Raw genomic sequence first — 18028 nt, 5'->3', positions numbered from 1 at the left:
TGATTTAATCTTGTCTTTACATATACTAAATAATGTATGTGTGAAATTTGTTTTTATTTAGAATGGACCATTATCACGCACCTGTCTCGAAACAGGGACAGCGTGAAAAAATGTATGTCATCTATGCACTTAAATAGCGAATTGAGGACGCTTTTCCTGTGGTTGATTTTCATGCCAGCCAGGTAGGTTATACTCCTATTGTTAAGATAAACAATGTGCTTAATATTAGGAAAGTTGAGAAATAAATATAGTAGGCCTAGTCTATAGAAAGCTGATGGGATCCTCCTCTTTTTAGTAAAGGCTATCACTCTGTTTTCTCGCGCAATTTAATAGCCTATAGAAATGTTGTGCAACATGAGCTCATGGGCTCTCATGAAGTGATTAGATTTTTGATTACGTTTACATTGATGTCAGAGTGATTAGAGGGACAATCGAGTTCTGAGTACAAGGCAGTTAGCAAGTTTGGTAGGCTACTAATGCCTTTCAGCTGCATCAGAGCTTGGAGAAGCCTAATTACCGTGACTAAACAGTCACGTGACATTTGACTGCCTTCATGACTCATGAAAGCCGGTGTGGGTGTAACACAGTCACCGCAACAGCCCTATCCATAACCTCTGGCATCTGTCAAGGTTACTGTGAGGGTTATTAGGCTGAAGCTTTAAAAAATTCTGACTAACCCTAACCCTAACCCTAACCCTGACTACCCTAACACGAATCAAACACTAATGACTAAGACCAATTTTGAGTTCAGTTTTATTTTAATTTTATTTATTTAACCTTTATTTAACCAGGAAGGGCTCACTGAGATTTAAAATATATTTTTCAAGAGCGTCCTGGCCAAGATAGGCAGCACCAAGTCATTACAAAAATTACAGACACACAACATGAAAAACTACAAGTAATCTAGTAAAAACCATTGAATTCACAACAGTATAACAAAATCAAAAACAGCAAATTAAAAACATTGACAGGTCAGGGAATCAGCCTCAAAATCCTTCATCAGTGATTTTAAAAAACCAATCGGGACAAGTTCTTCCAGTTTAAAATGATTTTGTAAGGTGTTCCAAGACGATGGCGCAGAGTACATAAAAGCCCTTTTACCAAATTCAGTTCGMACATTTGGAACAGTTAGCAGGATAAAGTGCAGCGAACGAATAGAGTACCCACCACATTTCTGAACAACAAAAATGCCCAAATAAAAAGGTAGTAAACCCAAAATGGCTTTGTAAATAAAAGTATATCAGTGACTGAGCCTACGAGTGACTAGAGAAGGCCAGCCAACCCTGGTATACAAAGTGCAGTGGTGCGTAAGGGTTTTGCAGTTTAAAATAAATCTCAAAGTGCCATGGTAAAGAGTGTCAATTGATCTCAAACACTGAGCGGAAGCATTCATATATAAAATATCCCCATAGTCTAGTAAAGGCATAAATGTAGCTGATACTAGCCTCCTTCTGGCTTCAAAAGAAAAACATTATTCCTAAAATAAAATCCCAATTTCAGCRTCAATTTTTTTGTAAGTTGTTGAATATGCAATTTAAAAGAGAGGCCGTCATCAATTAGAATTCCAAGATATTTATATGAGGTTACAACCTCAATCTCCTTGCCCTGACAYGTAGTAATAGGTGAAAGGTTCAGAGGTCTATTTCTTGCATTAGAAAACACCATTAGTTTAGTTTTGTCAGTATTGAGGATAAGCTTCAATTGACACAAGGTATGTTGAACAGTATAAAAAGCAGTTTGCAAGTTCTGGAAAGCTTTTGTAAGAGARGAGGCACAACAGTAAATAACAGTATCATCKYCATAAAAATGAAMTTGTGCATTTTGGACATTTTTGTCTAAATAKTTTATATAAATAGTGAATAAGAGAGGACCAAGTACAGAGCCTTGGGGCACACCATTKAGGACAGACAATTTAACAGACATAAGCCCATCAAATTGAGTGCACTGAGTTCTATCAGASAGATAGTTAGCAAACCATGCAACTGCATGCTCCGAAAGACCTACACTCAACAATCTCTGCCTTAGTATAGCATGATCAACTGTATCAAAAGCCTTAGAGAGATCAATAAAAAGTGAGACACAGTGCTGTTTTTTGTCAAGGGCTTCAGTGATATCATTTAAAACCTTCATGGCTGCTGTAATTGTGCTATGCTTCTTCCTGAAGCCCGATTGGTACATTGATAAAATAGAGTTAGTAAATAAAAACTCTTTTAGCTGTTCACTTACAAGGGTTTCAAGTATTTTCACCAGGGGTGACAGCTTTGAGATTGGCCTATAATTATTTTAAAAAGTTGGATCTCCCCCTTTTAAAAGTGGTAGGACAAATGCTGATTTCCAGATCTTTGGAATTTCATTACATTCCAGGGTTAGATTGAACAGATATGTAAGTGGTTCAGTGATGTTATCACTTTGTTAAATAAATAAATATAATATTGTATTGTATATTGTTACCATTAAAAAATATATATTCTCTCACATAACAGTATGAGGATATATTTTGTCCAATATATAGAAACAGAGGAACAGTAATTACCACATTTTATTATAATGCATTTAATCATCTAGTACTCTAGGTCATTATATGTAAGGTATAGGGTTTTTCTTCAGTTTTGAGCCATTGTCTGCAAGCAAAAGACAAATGACCTTAAAGTTAAAACCTCTTAGGGATCGGATCCCGTTAGCGGGATCAAAATCGACAACATCTGGTGAAGATTACAAAATTGTAATATTAAACATTTATGAACATACAAGTGTCTTACATCATTTAAAAGCATAACTTCTTGTTAATCCAACCGCGTTGTCAGATTTCAAAAAGGCTTTACGGCAAAAGCATACAATGTAATTATCTGAGGACAGCGCACCCACATCAAAATAAAAACAATCACTACCTTTGAAGATCTTCCTCTGTTTGCAATCCCAAGGGTCCCAGCTACCCAACAAATGTTTGTTTTGTTCGATAAAGTCCTTCTTTATATCCAAAAAGTCAGTTTAGTTTGTGCCATTGATTTCAGTAATCCACTCCTTCAACATGCATACAAAGGAATCCAAAAAGCTACCGGTAAACTTCGTCCAACCAAGTCAATCAATGTTTCTAATCAATCCTCAGGTACCCTAATATGTAAATAAACGATAATATTTTAGACGAAAAGAACGGTGTTCAATAGAAAAGGAAAATAACAAAGAGCACACCAAAAGTCTCCCTGTCATGATGAGAACACCTTGGATAAACTACAACTACTTGTTTGTTTTTCAAGAAACAAGCCTGAAACCCTTTCTAAAGACTGTTGACATCTAGTGGAAGCCATAGGAACTGCAATCTGGGTCCTATTTGTTTGTATATCCCATAGGCTAGCATTGAAAAGGTCTGTGACCTAAAGAAAAAAAATTCTGAATGGATTTTCCTCAGGTTTTTGCCTGCCATATCAGTTCTTTTGTACTCACAGACATTATTTTAACAGTTTTTTTTAGAAACTTCAGAGTGTTTTCTATCCAATTATATCAATTATATGCATATCCTAGCTTCTGGGCCTGAGTAACAGGCAGTTTACTTTGGGCATGTCAGTCATCCGGAAATTCAGGATACTGCCCCCTAGCCTCCTATGCACTGCCACTTGGCTTTTTTTTTTTTACACCAACTCTCTTGCAATCCATGTGCTGTTGCAACAGTTCTGCTGCACCACAGTTCAGTCAGTTAATCCCTACTAGGTCTCGGGTGCCATTATTTTAACTATGTGATATTACTCAGCAGCTAGACAGCCTCGGCCTGGGGCCTCATAAATTACGTCATAACTCACCTGACTGATCCAGAGGATGAAGGAGGCAACACGGGTGAAGACAGTGGGTTTCTGGGGGATGTTGCAGCCTTTACCATTCGCAAAGCTGGTGACACCCTAGACATACCACCTACCATCTGCCCTGACAGTTCAGTGGCCCACCTGAATCACCCTGGGGAGACACAAGGGTGGAGGAGATGGGGAAAAAAGCAACTAGACACATTGGAAATAATAAAAAAATGTCTGACGGTAGTACATACACAAAACACGACAAACATGCACTGTACACACCTGCGTTCACTCACTCACGCACACACCCACACAGACATGCACTCATCCACACACACATATACTGTACATACATACTACAGCACACATCACAACTGCTGCTACCAGAATAGTATTATTATTGCTAAAAACTGTACAATTTGAACACTTGCCCCCCATTCTCCCCTTCCCCAAAACACATGTAAATATTGGATTATAAATTGGACCTTCCTGCTTAATAAATGCTTATTCTGCTGAGCCATTTACTTTATGTTCATATTCTTATATTTTATTATGTCTTCTTGTTGTTGCATTGTCGAGAAGGGACATGCAAGTAAGCATTRCGTTGGATGGTGTATACCATGGGTATCCTGTGCATACGACTAATAAAACTTTCAACTAGAATGCATTCATCCAATTTGGTGAACTCTACTCACATGACTGGCGGACTTGCTCTCTCCGCCAGCGCAGATCATGGTGGTCTTTGCAGAGCTGCCCCACCAGTCACTATGGCTACAGACACTGTGCTCCACCACAGGAAGCAGGGCCTGCTGCAGGTGGTTGGTTGCTGCACCACCAGCTGAGAGAGGGAGAGTGAGAGAGAGAGAACGAACAAGTAAAACAAACAACACTGTATAATCATGTAGCCCTATATGTTTGCCATCATAATGTGTTATGGCTACATTTTGGCATTAGATGCCTACATAATGCCTAATAAAGTGAGACAGCAGTAAAAGTAAACAAACAGTATTTGACATGGGCTGCATTGAGTGTCTTACAGTAGATGCGCCCCCAGCCGGTGACATAGCAGGGCTGGTTGTGGGTAAGGATGGCACCGCTCTCTGGAAGGCAGGCCAGCTGGACCTTGTCATTGATCACAGCACTCCTCACCAGCTTCAGGAGGGCTGGTGTAATAGGAGAAAGCAAACACCAAAGGAAAAGGGCAACACTGTCAGGGCAAGAGGATCTTATGACTGACTTTGACAATATGAGTTCTGTCTGTTTTGTTACAGCCCATGTTTAAACAGCAAAGGTCGATGATAACAGTATCATGTTCTGTTCTGTCGCTGGCCCAGTGCGTTTCAACACCGTCTGCCATTATTTATTCAGCTGTTTGACTCTGAAAGTGACTCATTATTAGAACCTGTTGTGTACTATATTTCTGGGCAGATCATGAAGGAGCATGAAGGCCTTACCCACATGAGACACAGTTATCGTTCCAGTCAGGATGGAGGATCATCTTGTCCACCATGATGGACTCCTCATAACCCTCCTCTGTATTCATGTCATGCTCTGCCACGACCACTCTGTATGTGTGGAAACCTGGATCAGATCAAAGGGAAGAACACAGGTGAAAAATATGCAGAAACACTGGTGAAGTAACCTGGTTGGCCCAGATCTGTTTGTGCTGTATAGCCAATTCCCAACAGCCTTAGTTCTCTATACAGCACAAACAGGCCTGGGGCGACTAGGCTACAGGTGAAGCGAATGTTTATTTTACTCCGCTGACGAGTGCCGCATTTGGTCTTACAGTGCCACGTGCTGGTAGGGCAGAAAGAGTATCAGTGTTTGTTATGCCATAGTTTGGTGATTGCTAAGGAGTGTGTAAGAGAAAGCTTCTCAGGGAACATTATGGGAACAGTTTTTGGCAGGGTTTCATAGAGCAGCAGGAGAGCCTATATATAAAGGTGTTCAATGTTTCTGTCATACCCCAGCCCTATTTATTTATTGGATGCCTATTATGATACTAGCTATATTTGATAGACTCATACAGCCATTTGCATGGCATATTGCATGCTGGACTCGTGTAATGCAGTGTGCAGCCGTCATAACCCAGTTATCAGCGATGAGCGTTATCAGCGATGGGAAGAACGACTCCAGAGAAACCTAAGAATAAATGGCAAACCCATACATGGATCTAAACAGTGACATAATTGTGTGTGTGTGCATGTGTGTGTGAGTCTATATTAATAAACCAGGAATGAAAAGTATGCATTATGTGCTCTCATCGGATAAGTTACAAATCGAAAAACAGGCAGGTCCCTAATCAGCAATTCAGGTCATATAAAGGGACTTGTAGGTCAAGATATGTGGTGTAATTAGTTCAGGACTGGGGACATTTGTGAGATTATGCTAAAATACTGTATATGTGTCTACGTATGTCTCCAAAAACGTATGTTACAACAATTTGTCTATTTACAGTATGATACTTTTTTTTGTGTGTAATAACTCATTAACAACGCAATCAATGTAAGTTTATCATTACGCTGTACGCTTATTCATACTGTAATTCCCAGTCTTGCCTGCCATGGCCAGCTGTAGGGCCGAGCTTCTTCCCCGTTCACAACCCTGCTGGTGCTGGGGAGGTAAGTGGGTATGCCACAACCTGAGACTAATGAATACATACAGAGATAATGACTGGCAGTGTAAGTGATCGCTCAAAAACAGCATCACAAAATAGCGTCCGCTCAGGTTCATTACAGGTAATGAGAAAATCCACATATGCCCTATCTTATGAGCTACAATCCATGTTTTGCAAACCACGTAGGATTCTATCATTTCAGTGACCCTTTTTTTTCTCACTTTTCTGTCATAGCTTTGAGAATAAACAATTGAAAAATATCATTCTAATGCACACTCACCTGCAGTGACTGCTAGCACCAAAACAAATGCCAGTTCCAATAATTTCTCAATTCTCCTTTCACCCCAAGCCAAAGTCATATTGTATGAGCTCACAGACCATTATATACCCAGGACAACCTCTTATCACTAGGCCTGCCTGGGATCAGACTACCCACTCTCCACCTACTGATCAGTTTTTTACAGGTGGCATTGAAAAACGATTGACATCATACTGTAATTTTCTAACTGTTATAATAATTGCATATAGGCATTTATGGATTTAAAGACAATAGTGATTTATTATTTATTAATCATGAACTATTATACAGAAGTAGTAGTTCTAGAGGGGTCTTCTAGAGGAACWTGTCTGGTCAAATAAATCCATTCAATTAATTGATACAAACTGTACTTTGAAAGTATGTTTTTTTGTCATCTAAAAAATGGCAGGTTAGCGGGGTTTTTTGTCATGGAGACAGCTATGCAGAATGGTTACTAGCTGGCACAGCCACAAAGTCATAAAATCTGATTTGAAATCTAACCCTAAACTAAACCACACGGCTAATCCTAATGCCCACGCCTAACCTTAAACCATTTTGTTTTCATACTTTTTTACTACATAGCCAATTTTGCAGCTGACTTAAGCGGGAGTCAAGACTCATGACAATAAATGTCAACCTGCTATAAAAAAAAATCACTTTACAGCAGCAATAATTGTGGAGTGGCACCTTATCACTCCACGGCGGAAGGTGTCAGTGTATACACGTGTCATTCATTATTTTGTGTTGTCACTACGGAAGTGCGAGACATGGCACTATTGAAAGGAGTGATTTCTGGGTTAGCGTTAAGTGTGGCGGTGGAGCAATTGAAGTTGAAGATTTCTGGTGATGTGACACCTGCCATTTGGTGTGTCTGCTGCATCGCAGACCCGGTGGGGAGCGTGGTGAAACAGAGGAGTCACTGTCAGCACATTTGAGTCAATATCCGACAAAGACGCCTTGACTTTTTCCACATTTTGTTAAGTTACAGCCTTGTTCTAAAATGGAATTTAAAAAAATTCCTCATCAATGTACACACAATACCCCATAAAGACAAAGCAAAAACAGCTTACATTTTTTTTGTACTGAAATATCACATTTACATAAGTATTCAGACCCTGTACTTTGTTGAAGCACCTTTGGCAGCGATTACAGCCTCAAGTCTTCTTGGGTATGACGCTACCAGCTTGGCACACCTGTATTTGGGGAGTTTTCTCCCAGTTTTGCAGATCCTCTCAAACTCTGTCAGGTTGGATGGGGAACGTCGCTGCACAGCTATTTTSAGGTCTCTCCAGAGATGTTCAGACTTGTCCCGAAGCCACTCCTGCTTTGTCTTGGCTGTGTGCTTAGGGTCGTCCTGTTGGAAGGTGAACCTTCGCCCCAGTCCGGTCAGGACATCAATCTGGATCAGGTTTTCATCAAGGATCTTTCTGTACTTTGCTCCGTTCATCTTTCCTTCGATCCTGACTAGTCTCCCAGTCCCTGCCACTGAAAAACATCCCCACAGCATGATGCTGTCACCACCATGCATCAGGTTTCCTCCAGATGTGTCGCTTGGCATTCAGGCCAAAGAGTACATAAAGGCCTGATTGGTGGAGTGCTGCAGAGACGGGAGTAAAAACTAACGGGGGTATTGTTTAATGCGTTTCACAGGACAAAACATTCCAAGCATTCCAATATACGTAAGCAGGGGGGTACTACCGGTGCCCTAAAGGGACAAACTAGAATATCAATACACAACATATTCCTCCCCCTTTACTTTTGATACCTCATAAGGAAAAAGTTAATATTCACTGTTTTGCATATTATTTTCCTTTTTAAATAACTGTTCTCTTAATGTAAATAAAGGACGTTTTCAGAATAACCTTTTCTGAACTAGGGAAAGACGGTAGACTGCCTGAGTTCCCAGACTTAAGCCTGGGGTGTATTCTGCCCCAATGTCGGAGGTTAGTCTGAACTAAATAGTCAACCTGTCAGGGGGTCGTCTTTCTCTTGAAGGGTAATGACGTTGTACAGGTGAGTCTACAGTCACATTGTCTCTGAGTCTGAGTGGTGATGGTGTATGCCCACAATGGGGTGCAACAGTACCCTGAGTAGGCACTCTGCCTGGTTCAGGTGAGTCTGGAGCACTTTCCAAATGTGTAGGTCCTGCAGTGGATGTTCAGGTGATGGCTCYTAGACATGGTAGGTCTCCAGTAGCTGATCTTGGTTTGTCACTTGACAAGAGTCATTTCTGAGGTTGGTTCCTGGCAACAGTTGATCCAAGTGTCTCGTCCAGATGATGTTCTCTGGTCTGTGAAATGTGTAGGACACATGGCCTGTTTGTGTGACCACTGTTGCTGGTTTCCACTTTGGACCTTTGCCGGCAGTTCCGAGCAAGAACTCTCTCTCCAGGTCTGAAGCAATGAAAAGCTAATTAACCTATTGAATGATAAGCATGGCTGGTCAAATGCATTTTCAGCAGGGAACCGATTAACGGTTAACCATCCCTGTGTGTGTGTGTGTGTGTGTGTGTGTGTGTGTGTGTGTGTGTGTGTGTGTGTGTGTGTGTGGTGTGTGTGTGTGTGCTGTGTGTGTGGTGTGTCGTGTGTTGCGTGTTGTACCCATTCCGGTCTTGTTCCAGGGGAGAGGAGCAGTTCCCCAGTCCGTAACGTACCTTCTTCGGTGCAATCAAGTCCAACGGTAACATGTTCATCAGGGACTCCTCAGCAGCCTACCCCCTCGTCCCATTGCTGCTAATAGACTGTGACATCACAAAGAGGTACAATTCAATTACCACAACATCAGTACAACTTTATGGTTCCTGAGTGGCATTAGAAACTATTGGTACTGTAGAGAAATCCCCATTCACCAACTACTGCACATACACTTGCAGTGACACTAAAGATATGTCATTGAGGGCCTCAGTAGCTTTATCAATACCAATGTCAATTGAGAGTGGAATAATACAGTTAAATTCCACATTGGTAAAAAGGGTGCAAGAAGCCAGTCGAATAGCCAGTGTTCAATGTACATAGGGCAGAAGTCTCTAAGGTGCTGCCTCTAAGATAGAGTAACGGGTGGTAGCCGGCTAGTGTTTAAGGTGCAGGGCAGGGTACCAGGCGGAGGCCGGCTAGTGATGGCTGTTTAACAGTCAGATGACATGGAGAAAGAAGCTGTTTTTCATCCTCTCGTTCTCAGCGTTGATGCACCTTCACTGACTATAGATGGTAGCAGGGTGAAAAGGCTGTGGCTCGGGTGGCTGAGGTCCTTGATGATCTCCTTGACCTTCCTGTGACATAGGGTGCTGTAGATGTCCTGTAGGGCAGGCAGTGTGCCCCCAGAGATGAGTTGGGCTGACCGCACCACCCTCTGGAGAGCCCTGTGGTTGTGGGCAGTGCAGTTGCTGTACCAGGAGGCGATACAGCCCGACAGAATTTTCTTCAGCCTCCAGAGGTTGAATACGTGCTGTTAACTGGTATCTCTGTTATTTGGGGGCGCGGCTCTATTGCATCCTGCAGTGTGTGTGACGTTTGGTGTGGCATTCTTTTATGTTTTTAATTTGTACACTTAGTTTACAAACAATCTGCCAACCATGGATTCACAGTGGTTGGGGTGTTGGACTGATCTGTGATCGGTGTACATACCCGCTACAAACGGACTAAATTTTGAAAACGCTGCTGGCAGGCGGATTCCAAATACAGCAGGGGAGATCTTACTACAATGCAACTCAAACACAAACGCGAATGGATATCCAATGGCCATCTAATCCCTGATTGTCTGCGAGTGGATTACAAACCCAAATGCAAAATGTTGGAAACGCGGGGAATCAGACAAAGACTTAAAAAATGAAAGAACAAACTTCCTACCGCCACCTTGATGATTAATGCCAGGTCACTGAGGGGGAACGAGGATGAGCTCAGCAAATCTGCGCTTCAAACACGAATACCGGAGGCCTGATTGCTGGCATTTACTGAGACTTGGCTGGATGCAAGAGTCCCGGACAGAGAAGTGGACGGCCGGCTTCACTCTGGTCAGAGCGGACCGTGATCTGACAGTCACAGGGAAACTTTCACGGCGGGGCGCGTCTGCCTGCTTGTCAGGGACCAGTGGTGTAAATCGATCCTGGTAAGAAGAGAGACTCTGTATCCCGACATTGAACTTGCTTCTGTTCACTGCGACCCTACTATCGCCCAGTGAGTTCCCCCAATTGTTTGTTAACTGTTGTGTACATTCAACCTAAAAACTAATATAACAAAGGCATCAGATATTATTTGTATAACTGTCACAGAAACTGGAATCCCATCTCCCCCGACGCACCCGAAATGTATTTTAGGGGGGATTTTTTAACAAATGTACCTTGCACAAAGTCTGCGCACATACCACCAGTATGTAAATGTCACACTAGGAAAGATAGGACTCTTGACTTGTTGCTATTGGGACAATACCAAATGTGTTTTCTGCCAAAAGCCATGACCTCCACTGGACATATTCAGACCCACAATGTGATGGTCTACTCAGGGCCAAAACCTTTACTATGTCGGCTGCTGGAGACTGGGAGAATACCAATCAGTTTTAAAGTACTGGTCCAGTCGCCTCCCGGTGGGGCGCAGTGGCTAGGGCACTGCCGAGTTGCTAGTTCGTGCTGCGGTCCAGCCGAGTCTCTTTTTGGGTCGGCGCCCAGGCTCTGTCCTGCAGCCGGGTGCCCGCTGAATAACCGGTGACGAGTTTCCGTGGGTGTTGGCGACGCACAATTGGGCCATGAGGGTCGGCCGGAGGTTAGAGCAACGGTTTGGGCCAGGGTGTAGGAGAAATCCTTGTCTTCATCAGTCGCAGCTCGCATCGGGGAGACGCCTATGTGGCGGTCCAGCGGCGCACGTGCGAAATGCAACCCCAAGGCTAGGTAAGCACGGTGTTTCCTCCGACACATTGGTGCGGCTGGCTTCCGGGTTGGAGGCGCGCTGTGTTAAGAAGCAGTGRGGCTTGGTTGGGTTGTGCTTCGGAGGACGCATGGCTTTCGACCTTCGTCTCTCCCGAGCCCGTACGGGAGTTGTAGCGATGAGACAAGATAGTAATTACTAGCGATTGGATACCACGAAAATTGGGGAGAAAATGGGATAAAATTAAAAATAAATAAAACTGTCCAGATCTGGAATGAAAACAGTATCACTTGTCTCTAGGGGTGTTTTGACTGTACTATGTGGGAGGTATTTGAGGACAGCAGCTCTGATCTTGATGACAGATGTTGTTTCAGACTATGTAAACTTCTGTGTTGAGTCAGTTGTGCCTACTAAAACCTGTAAAATGTTCCCTAACAATAAGCCTTTGGTATCAAAACATCTAAAATCACTACTTGATAGGAAGAAGGCAGTTTATGCTGAGGGTGATAGACAGGCTTTAAGAGATGTGCGACGTGAGATCTAAAGATAGTGTAACGGCCGTTGAATGAAGAGGACCAAGGTGCAGCGTGGTGAGCGTACATAATCCTTTATTAATTATGACGCCGACAAAAACAATAAACAATACCAAACAACCGTGAAGCTAAAGGCTATAGTGCCAACAAACAAAGATAACCTCCCACAAAGACAGGTGGGAAAAAGGGCTACCTAAGTATGGTTCTCAATCAGAGACAACGTTAGACAGCTGTCCCTGATTGAGAACCCTACCCGGCCAAAACATAGAAATACAAATAATAGAACGAAAGAACATAGAATACCCACCCCAAATCACACCCTGACCAAACCAAATAGAGACATAAAAAGGATCTCTAAGGTCAGGGCGTGACAGATAGATACTGGTGGACAAGGAGGCATACAAGCAAAGAGTGGAGAGGACCCTCTCCTCAGGAAACGCAAGGGTGGCCTGGCAAGGYATTAAATCCATGGCTAGTGCCTCCCACATAGGCAGGGGAAAACCAGTGCTGACCTTGGGAGACATGAGGGCCAGAACATGGCTAATGAACTGAATGTTTTCTTCTCAGGATTTGAATCAGACAACTTTGTGTCGGAGGTAAAACAACTGGAAGCATCATTACAAATGTTTGAGAGAGTTAAACAGTCTGATGTTTAAAAGTTGTTCAGGAGATGTAACACATACAAAAACCCAGGCCCAGACAAAATAAGTGGGCATGTGTTAAAGCTCTCTGCTGAACAATTGGCTGGTGTTTTTACAGACATTTTCCAATCCTCACTCGACCAGCAACACGTGCCAGTATTGTGGAAAAACTCAATAATTTACCAATTCCTAAAGCATCTAATCCCTCTGTGCTGAATGACTACCGCCCTGTCGCCTTGACATCCTTAGTAATGAAATGCCTTGAGAAACTTGTGAAAAGTCATATTCTCAGTCACCCAGAAGCTTCTCGACCCATTTCAGTTTGCCTATCAGCCTAGCAGAGGAGTTGATGATGCCATTCTTACCCTAATTAACATGGTCTATAGACATCTAGAAGGTGCCAAATCCCATGTTAGGGTTCTGTTTGTTGACTTTTATTCTGCCTTCAACACAATCCAGTCCTACATTCTGGCACAGAGACTCATTCGGGACTTCTCCTTAGAAGGGGGGTCTAAATAGGTCCCCACGTGTCAGACATACGCAATACCAACACAGGCTCTCCTCAGGGATGTGCTTTGTCTCCACTCCTGTACATCTTGTACACTAATAGTTGTACTAGTTCCCATCCTGACAGACACCTCGTTAAGTTTGCTGATGACACTGCCTTGATCAGCCTGTTGCATGATGACAAAGAACATCATGGCCTGGTCCTAGATGACTTTGTAGAGTTGTGTGAGGAATCACAATTGGTCCTCAATACCAACAAGACCAAAGAGATGTGCATAGACTTCAGGAAGTGTACAACACCTACCTCTGCAACATCTATCAGAGGTCAGATTATAGAGATTGTAGAGGAATACAAATACCTGGGTGTCCCAGGACAAGTTTCAGTGGAGTAAATGTACAGACCTGTTCAACAAAAAGAGTCAACAGAGACTGTACTTTCTCAAAAAGCTGGGATCTTTTTATGTTGACTGTACTATACTGACTCTGTTTTACAAATCTTTAATTGAGAGTATTTAAACTTTTTGTATTGTTTGTTGGTTTGGCAATACCACTGTCAGCCAGAAAAATATGCTGAGAAGGATTATCACCACAGCAAGCCAGGTACTTGGAGTCAAACAGACAGGCCTGGATGAGATCTTTAAGGTCAGGGCCCTCCGCAAGGCCAAAACATTTTAGACCCAAGCCACCCCCTGTAACAGGACTTTGAGCTACTCCCCTCTGGGCGCAGGTATAGGGCAACCCTCAGCAGGAAAAACAGAACTAGACAAAAATTTGTGCCAGGAGTGATATCCCTSCTACATAGCTCGTGCTAATGTTCTTATCGACTCAGTAAGGCCAGCAGGCTTTAAAAAAAAAAYTTTWWTMGMWWMMWAKRMMTWWMYAAYMTMMWWTMMRKAWTTRSMTTTMMWWTTWAAKSSCKKRTTWAAKSMMMWKKWMYKKKRMSKAAAAWAAAATCCCAATGGGGACAATAAAGTCAGTAAGTAAGTTGTGCCTTCTTCACCACACAGTCTGTGTGAAGTGACCATTTCAGGTCATCAGTGATGTGCATGCCAAGGAACCTGAAGCTTTTGACCCTCTCCACTGCGACCCCATCAATGTGGATGGGGGCATGCTCCCTCTGCTGTCTCCTGCAGCCCATAATCAGCTCCTTCATTTTGTTTACGTTGAGGGAGAGGTTATTTTCCTGGCATGACTACGCCAGGGCTCTCACCTCCTCCCTGTAGGCTGTCTTGTCGTTGTTGGTAATCACTGTTGTGTCGTCAGCAAACTTGATGATTGAGTTGGAGACGGGTGAACATAGAGTTCAGGAGAGGGCTGAAAGAGCACCCCTGTAGGACCCCGTGTTGAGGATCAGCATGGCGGAGTTGTTGTCGCCTACCGTCACCACCTGAGGTTGGCCCGTCAGGAAGTCTAGGTGTTATGTTGTACAGGGAGGGGTTCAGACCCAGTGCCCATGGCCCTGAGCTTTGTGTTCAGCTTAGAGGGCACTATGGTGTTGAAGACTGAGCTGTAGTCGATGAACAGCATTCTCACATAGGTATTCCTTTTGTCCATGTGGGATAGGGCAGTGTGTAGTGCAATGACGATTGTGTTGTCTGTGGATCTGTTGGTGCGGTATGCAAATTGTAGTGGGTCTATTGGTGTCAGGTAAGGTGGAGGTGATATGGTCTATAAAGAGCGACTGCCCCTAAAAAAACATCTAATCCCAATGTGTTTAAAGGATCACTGCCGGTTGAGATTGGAAAGCCCTGGACCACAGCCAACTATGGTTTGCATACCCTGCCGAAGGACCAGGTGGTCGTAGTTCGTTGGTCTCCAATGGTGGTGAGTTTACTGGTAGCTAGACCATAGACTGCTGGTCATGTATCCGGTTATGTATATTTTGATAATCATTATCACTATCATCGCTCTGGATAAGAGCGTCTGCTAAATGACTTAAATGTAAATGTAAATAGCTGACGTTAGCTAGCTACCTAACTAGTTCGCTAACTACCTAATTAGCTGTCTAACATTAGCCTAACTCAATACAACTCCGTTACAACACATTTCAAAAGAAGTCAACTAATTAGTAGGAAAACCTTTTGTCTTGATTGTGATGTCACCAGATGTAGATGCAGTAATGTTATAACTTTAGCCAGCTAAGATTGAGGGAACCACCACATATTAACATTGCTAGCTATATTTCAAACTTCGCTAGTAACAGTAATGGCAACATTGCCATCTCTCTAAAGTAAATTTGACAACATAATATGTTAAAATTGTTGCTGACACCCTAATGCCTCCAATTTTGGTGTCAGCATTCTGTGAGGATCGACGCTGGAGACAGGAAGCAYGTACAGGGAGAATATGTAATGAGCAACGGACATGAAACAGGACAGGAACAGCGTCTGGACAGGGGGGAAAATAACGACATCAATGCAGACACAGTGAACAAACGGGGGAGCAGACGGTTATCAACAAAGGGAAGGAGTCCAGGTGAGTCCAATGAGCACTGCTGGGCGTAATAATGGTGACAGGTGTGTGTAATGAAGGGTAGCCTGGCGTCCTCGGATGCCAGAGAGGGAGAGCGGGAGCAGGCATGACACTATAGGTAGGAGGTGAAATCTAGTTACTCGTTTAAACTGAGTGGGGATACAGAATGTAATTTATATATCAACATGGCTTCTCTTTGGAGTAATTTGTTGTCATAATCACCTCTGTGTGGTGGATGAACTTTTTCGATCCCAACGAAACGCAATTCATTATTAATAGAATGATTTTGTTCTATAAAGTGTCTCGCAACTGGCAAGGTGATATCTAGACGTCTGATAGTGGATTTATGTTCTCCAAGGCGAACTTTCAAGGTGCGCAATGTTTTTCCAATATAAATCTTATTGCAAGAACACTGTAACACATAAATAACTCCTTTACTAGTGCAAGTTATACATTACTTTATCTCATAGGTCCTAGAAGTCTGATGGCATACTAAATTAGAACATTTCCTTATGGTGCTACATGAGGTACATGATCTACAGGGGAAGCATCCTTTTACGAATTACTCGTTCTCTGTCTGACCACATGTGATTTAACCAATATGTTTGACAGATTTATTTTGTTTGTAGGTGAAAAGGTGGATTCTGGAAAGCAGGACCTAAACTTCCGTCGCCGACCGAGATGGCCGCCTCGCTTCGCGTTCCTAGGAAACTATGCAGTATTTTGTTGTTTTATGTGTTATTCCTTACATTGGTACCCCAGGTAATCTTAGGTTTCATTACATACAGTCGGGAGGAACTACTGAATATAAGAGCAACGTCAACTCACCATCGTTACAACCAGGAATATGACTCTCCCGAAGCGGATCCTGTGTTTTGCCTTCCACCCAATACAATGGATCTGATCCCAGCCGGTGACCCTAAACAACGACGCCGTAAAAGGGGCAAACGAGGCGGTCTCCTGGTCAGGCTTCGGAGGCACATCGCGCTCCACTCCCTAGCATACTACTCGCCAATGTCCAGTCTCTTGACAATAAGGTTGATAAAATCCGAGCACGGGTAACATTCCAGAGAGACATCAGGGATTGTAACGTTCTTTGCTTCACGGAAACATGGCCCACTCGAGAGACGCTAACGGAGTCGGTGCAGCCAGCTGGTTTCTTCACGCATCGCGCCGACAGAAACAAACATCTTTCTGGTAAGAAGAGGGGCGGGGGTGTATGCCTTATGATCAACGAGACGTGGTGTGATCATAACAACATACAGGAACTCAAGTCATTCTGTTCACCAGATTTAGAATTCCTCACAATCAAATGTCGACCGCATTATCTACCAAGGGAATTCTCTTCGATTATAATCACAGCCGTATATATTCCCCCCCAAGCAGACACATCGATGGCCCTGAACAAACTTTATCTGACTCTTTGTAACCAGAAGAGCTACTCCTATCCACATCGACGGGACGTAGTGGAGAAGGTGGAAGTTTTAAGTTCCTCGGTGTACCCATCACGGACAACTGATTGGTCCACAACACAGACAGCGTTGTGAGAGGGCGCGCAGTGCTCTTCAACTCAGGAGGCTGAAGAAATTCGGCTTGTCACCAAAAGCACTCACAAACTTTATACAGTGCAACATCGAGAGCATCCTGTCGGGCTGTATCACCGCCTGGTACGCGACTGCTCCGCCCACAACCGTAAGGCTCTCCAGAGGGTAGTGAGGTCTGGACAACGCATCACCGGGGCAAACTACCTGCCTCCAGGACACCTACCCACCGATGTCACAGGAAGGCCTAAAGTTCATCAAGGACACAACCACCCGAGCCACTGCTTGTTCCCCCCCGTATCATCCAGAAGGCGAGGTCAGTACAGGTGCATCAAAGCAGGACGAGAGACTGAAAAACAACTTCTATCTCAAGGCCATCCTGCTGCCAACATACTGACTCAACTCCAGCCACTTTAATAATGGGAATTGATGGAAATTATGTAAAATGTATCACTAGCCACTTTAAACAATGCCATCTAATATAATGTTTACATACCCTACATTACTCATCTCATATGTATATGTATATACTGTACTGTATCATCATGCATCTTGCCATCTTTATGTAATACATGTATCACTAGCCACTTTAAACTATGCCACTTTATGTTTACATACCCTACATTACTCATTCATATGTATAGACTGTACCACTATACCATCTACTGCATCTTGCCTATGCCGTTCTGTACCATCACTCATTCATATATCTTTATGTACATATTCTTTATCCCTTTACACTTGTGTGTATAAGGTAGTAGTTGTGTGGAATTGTTAG

General features: G+C 43.1%; 1 protein-coding gene across 1 annotated transcript; it reads right to left on the bottom strand.

Annotated features, from left to right (window-relative positions):
* Nucleotides 1-1969: 1969 nt before the first annotated feature.
* On the bottom strand, nt 1970-6761 carry LOC111979605 (proproteinase E-like). Its single transcript, XM_070449026.1, is given in 8 exon segments — nt 1970-3918; nt 3920-3945; nt 4478-4620; nt 4820-4945; nt 5241-5363; nt 5813-5927; nt 6344-6432; nt 6683-6761. Coding segments are annotated over 8 exon segments (882 nt in total). The 3' UTR covers nt 1970-3737.
* Nucleotides 6762-18028: the final 11267 nt, after the last annotated feature.

The sequence above is a fragment of the Salvelinus sp. IW2-2015 genome, linkage group LG19 (genome assembly GCF_002910315.2).
Source record: "Salvelinus sp. IW2-2015 linkage group LG19, ASM291031v2, whole genome shotgun sequence".
Classification (NCBI taxonomy): domain Eukaryota; kingdom Metazoa; phylum Chordata; class Actinopteri; order Salmoniformes; family Salmonidae; genus Salvelinus; species Salvelinus sp. IW2-2015.
The sequence above is the reverse complement of the archived record's forward strand: the minus strand, read 5'-3'. Positions and strand labels throughout refer to the sequence as shown.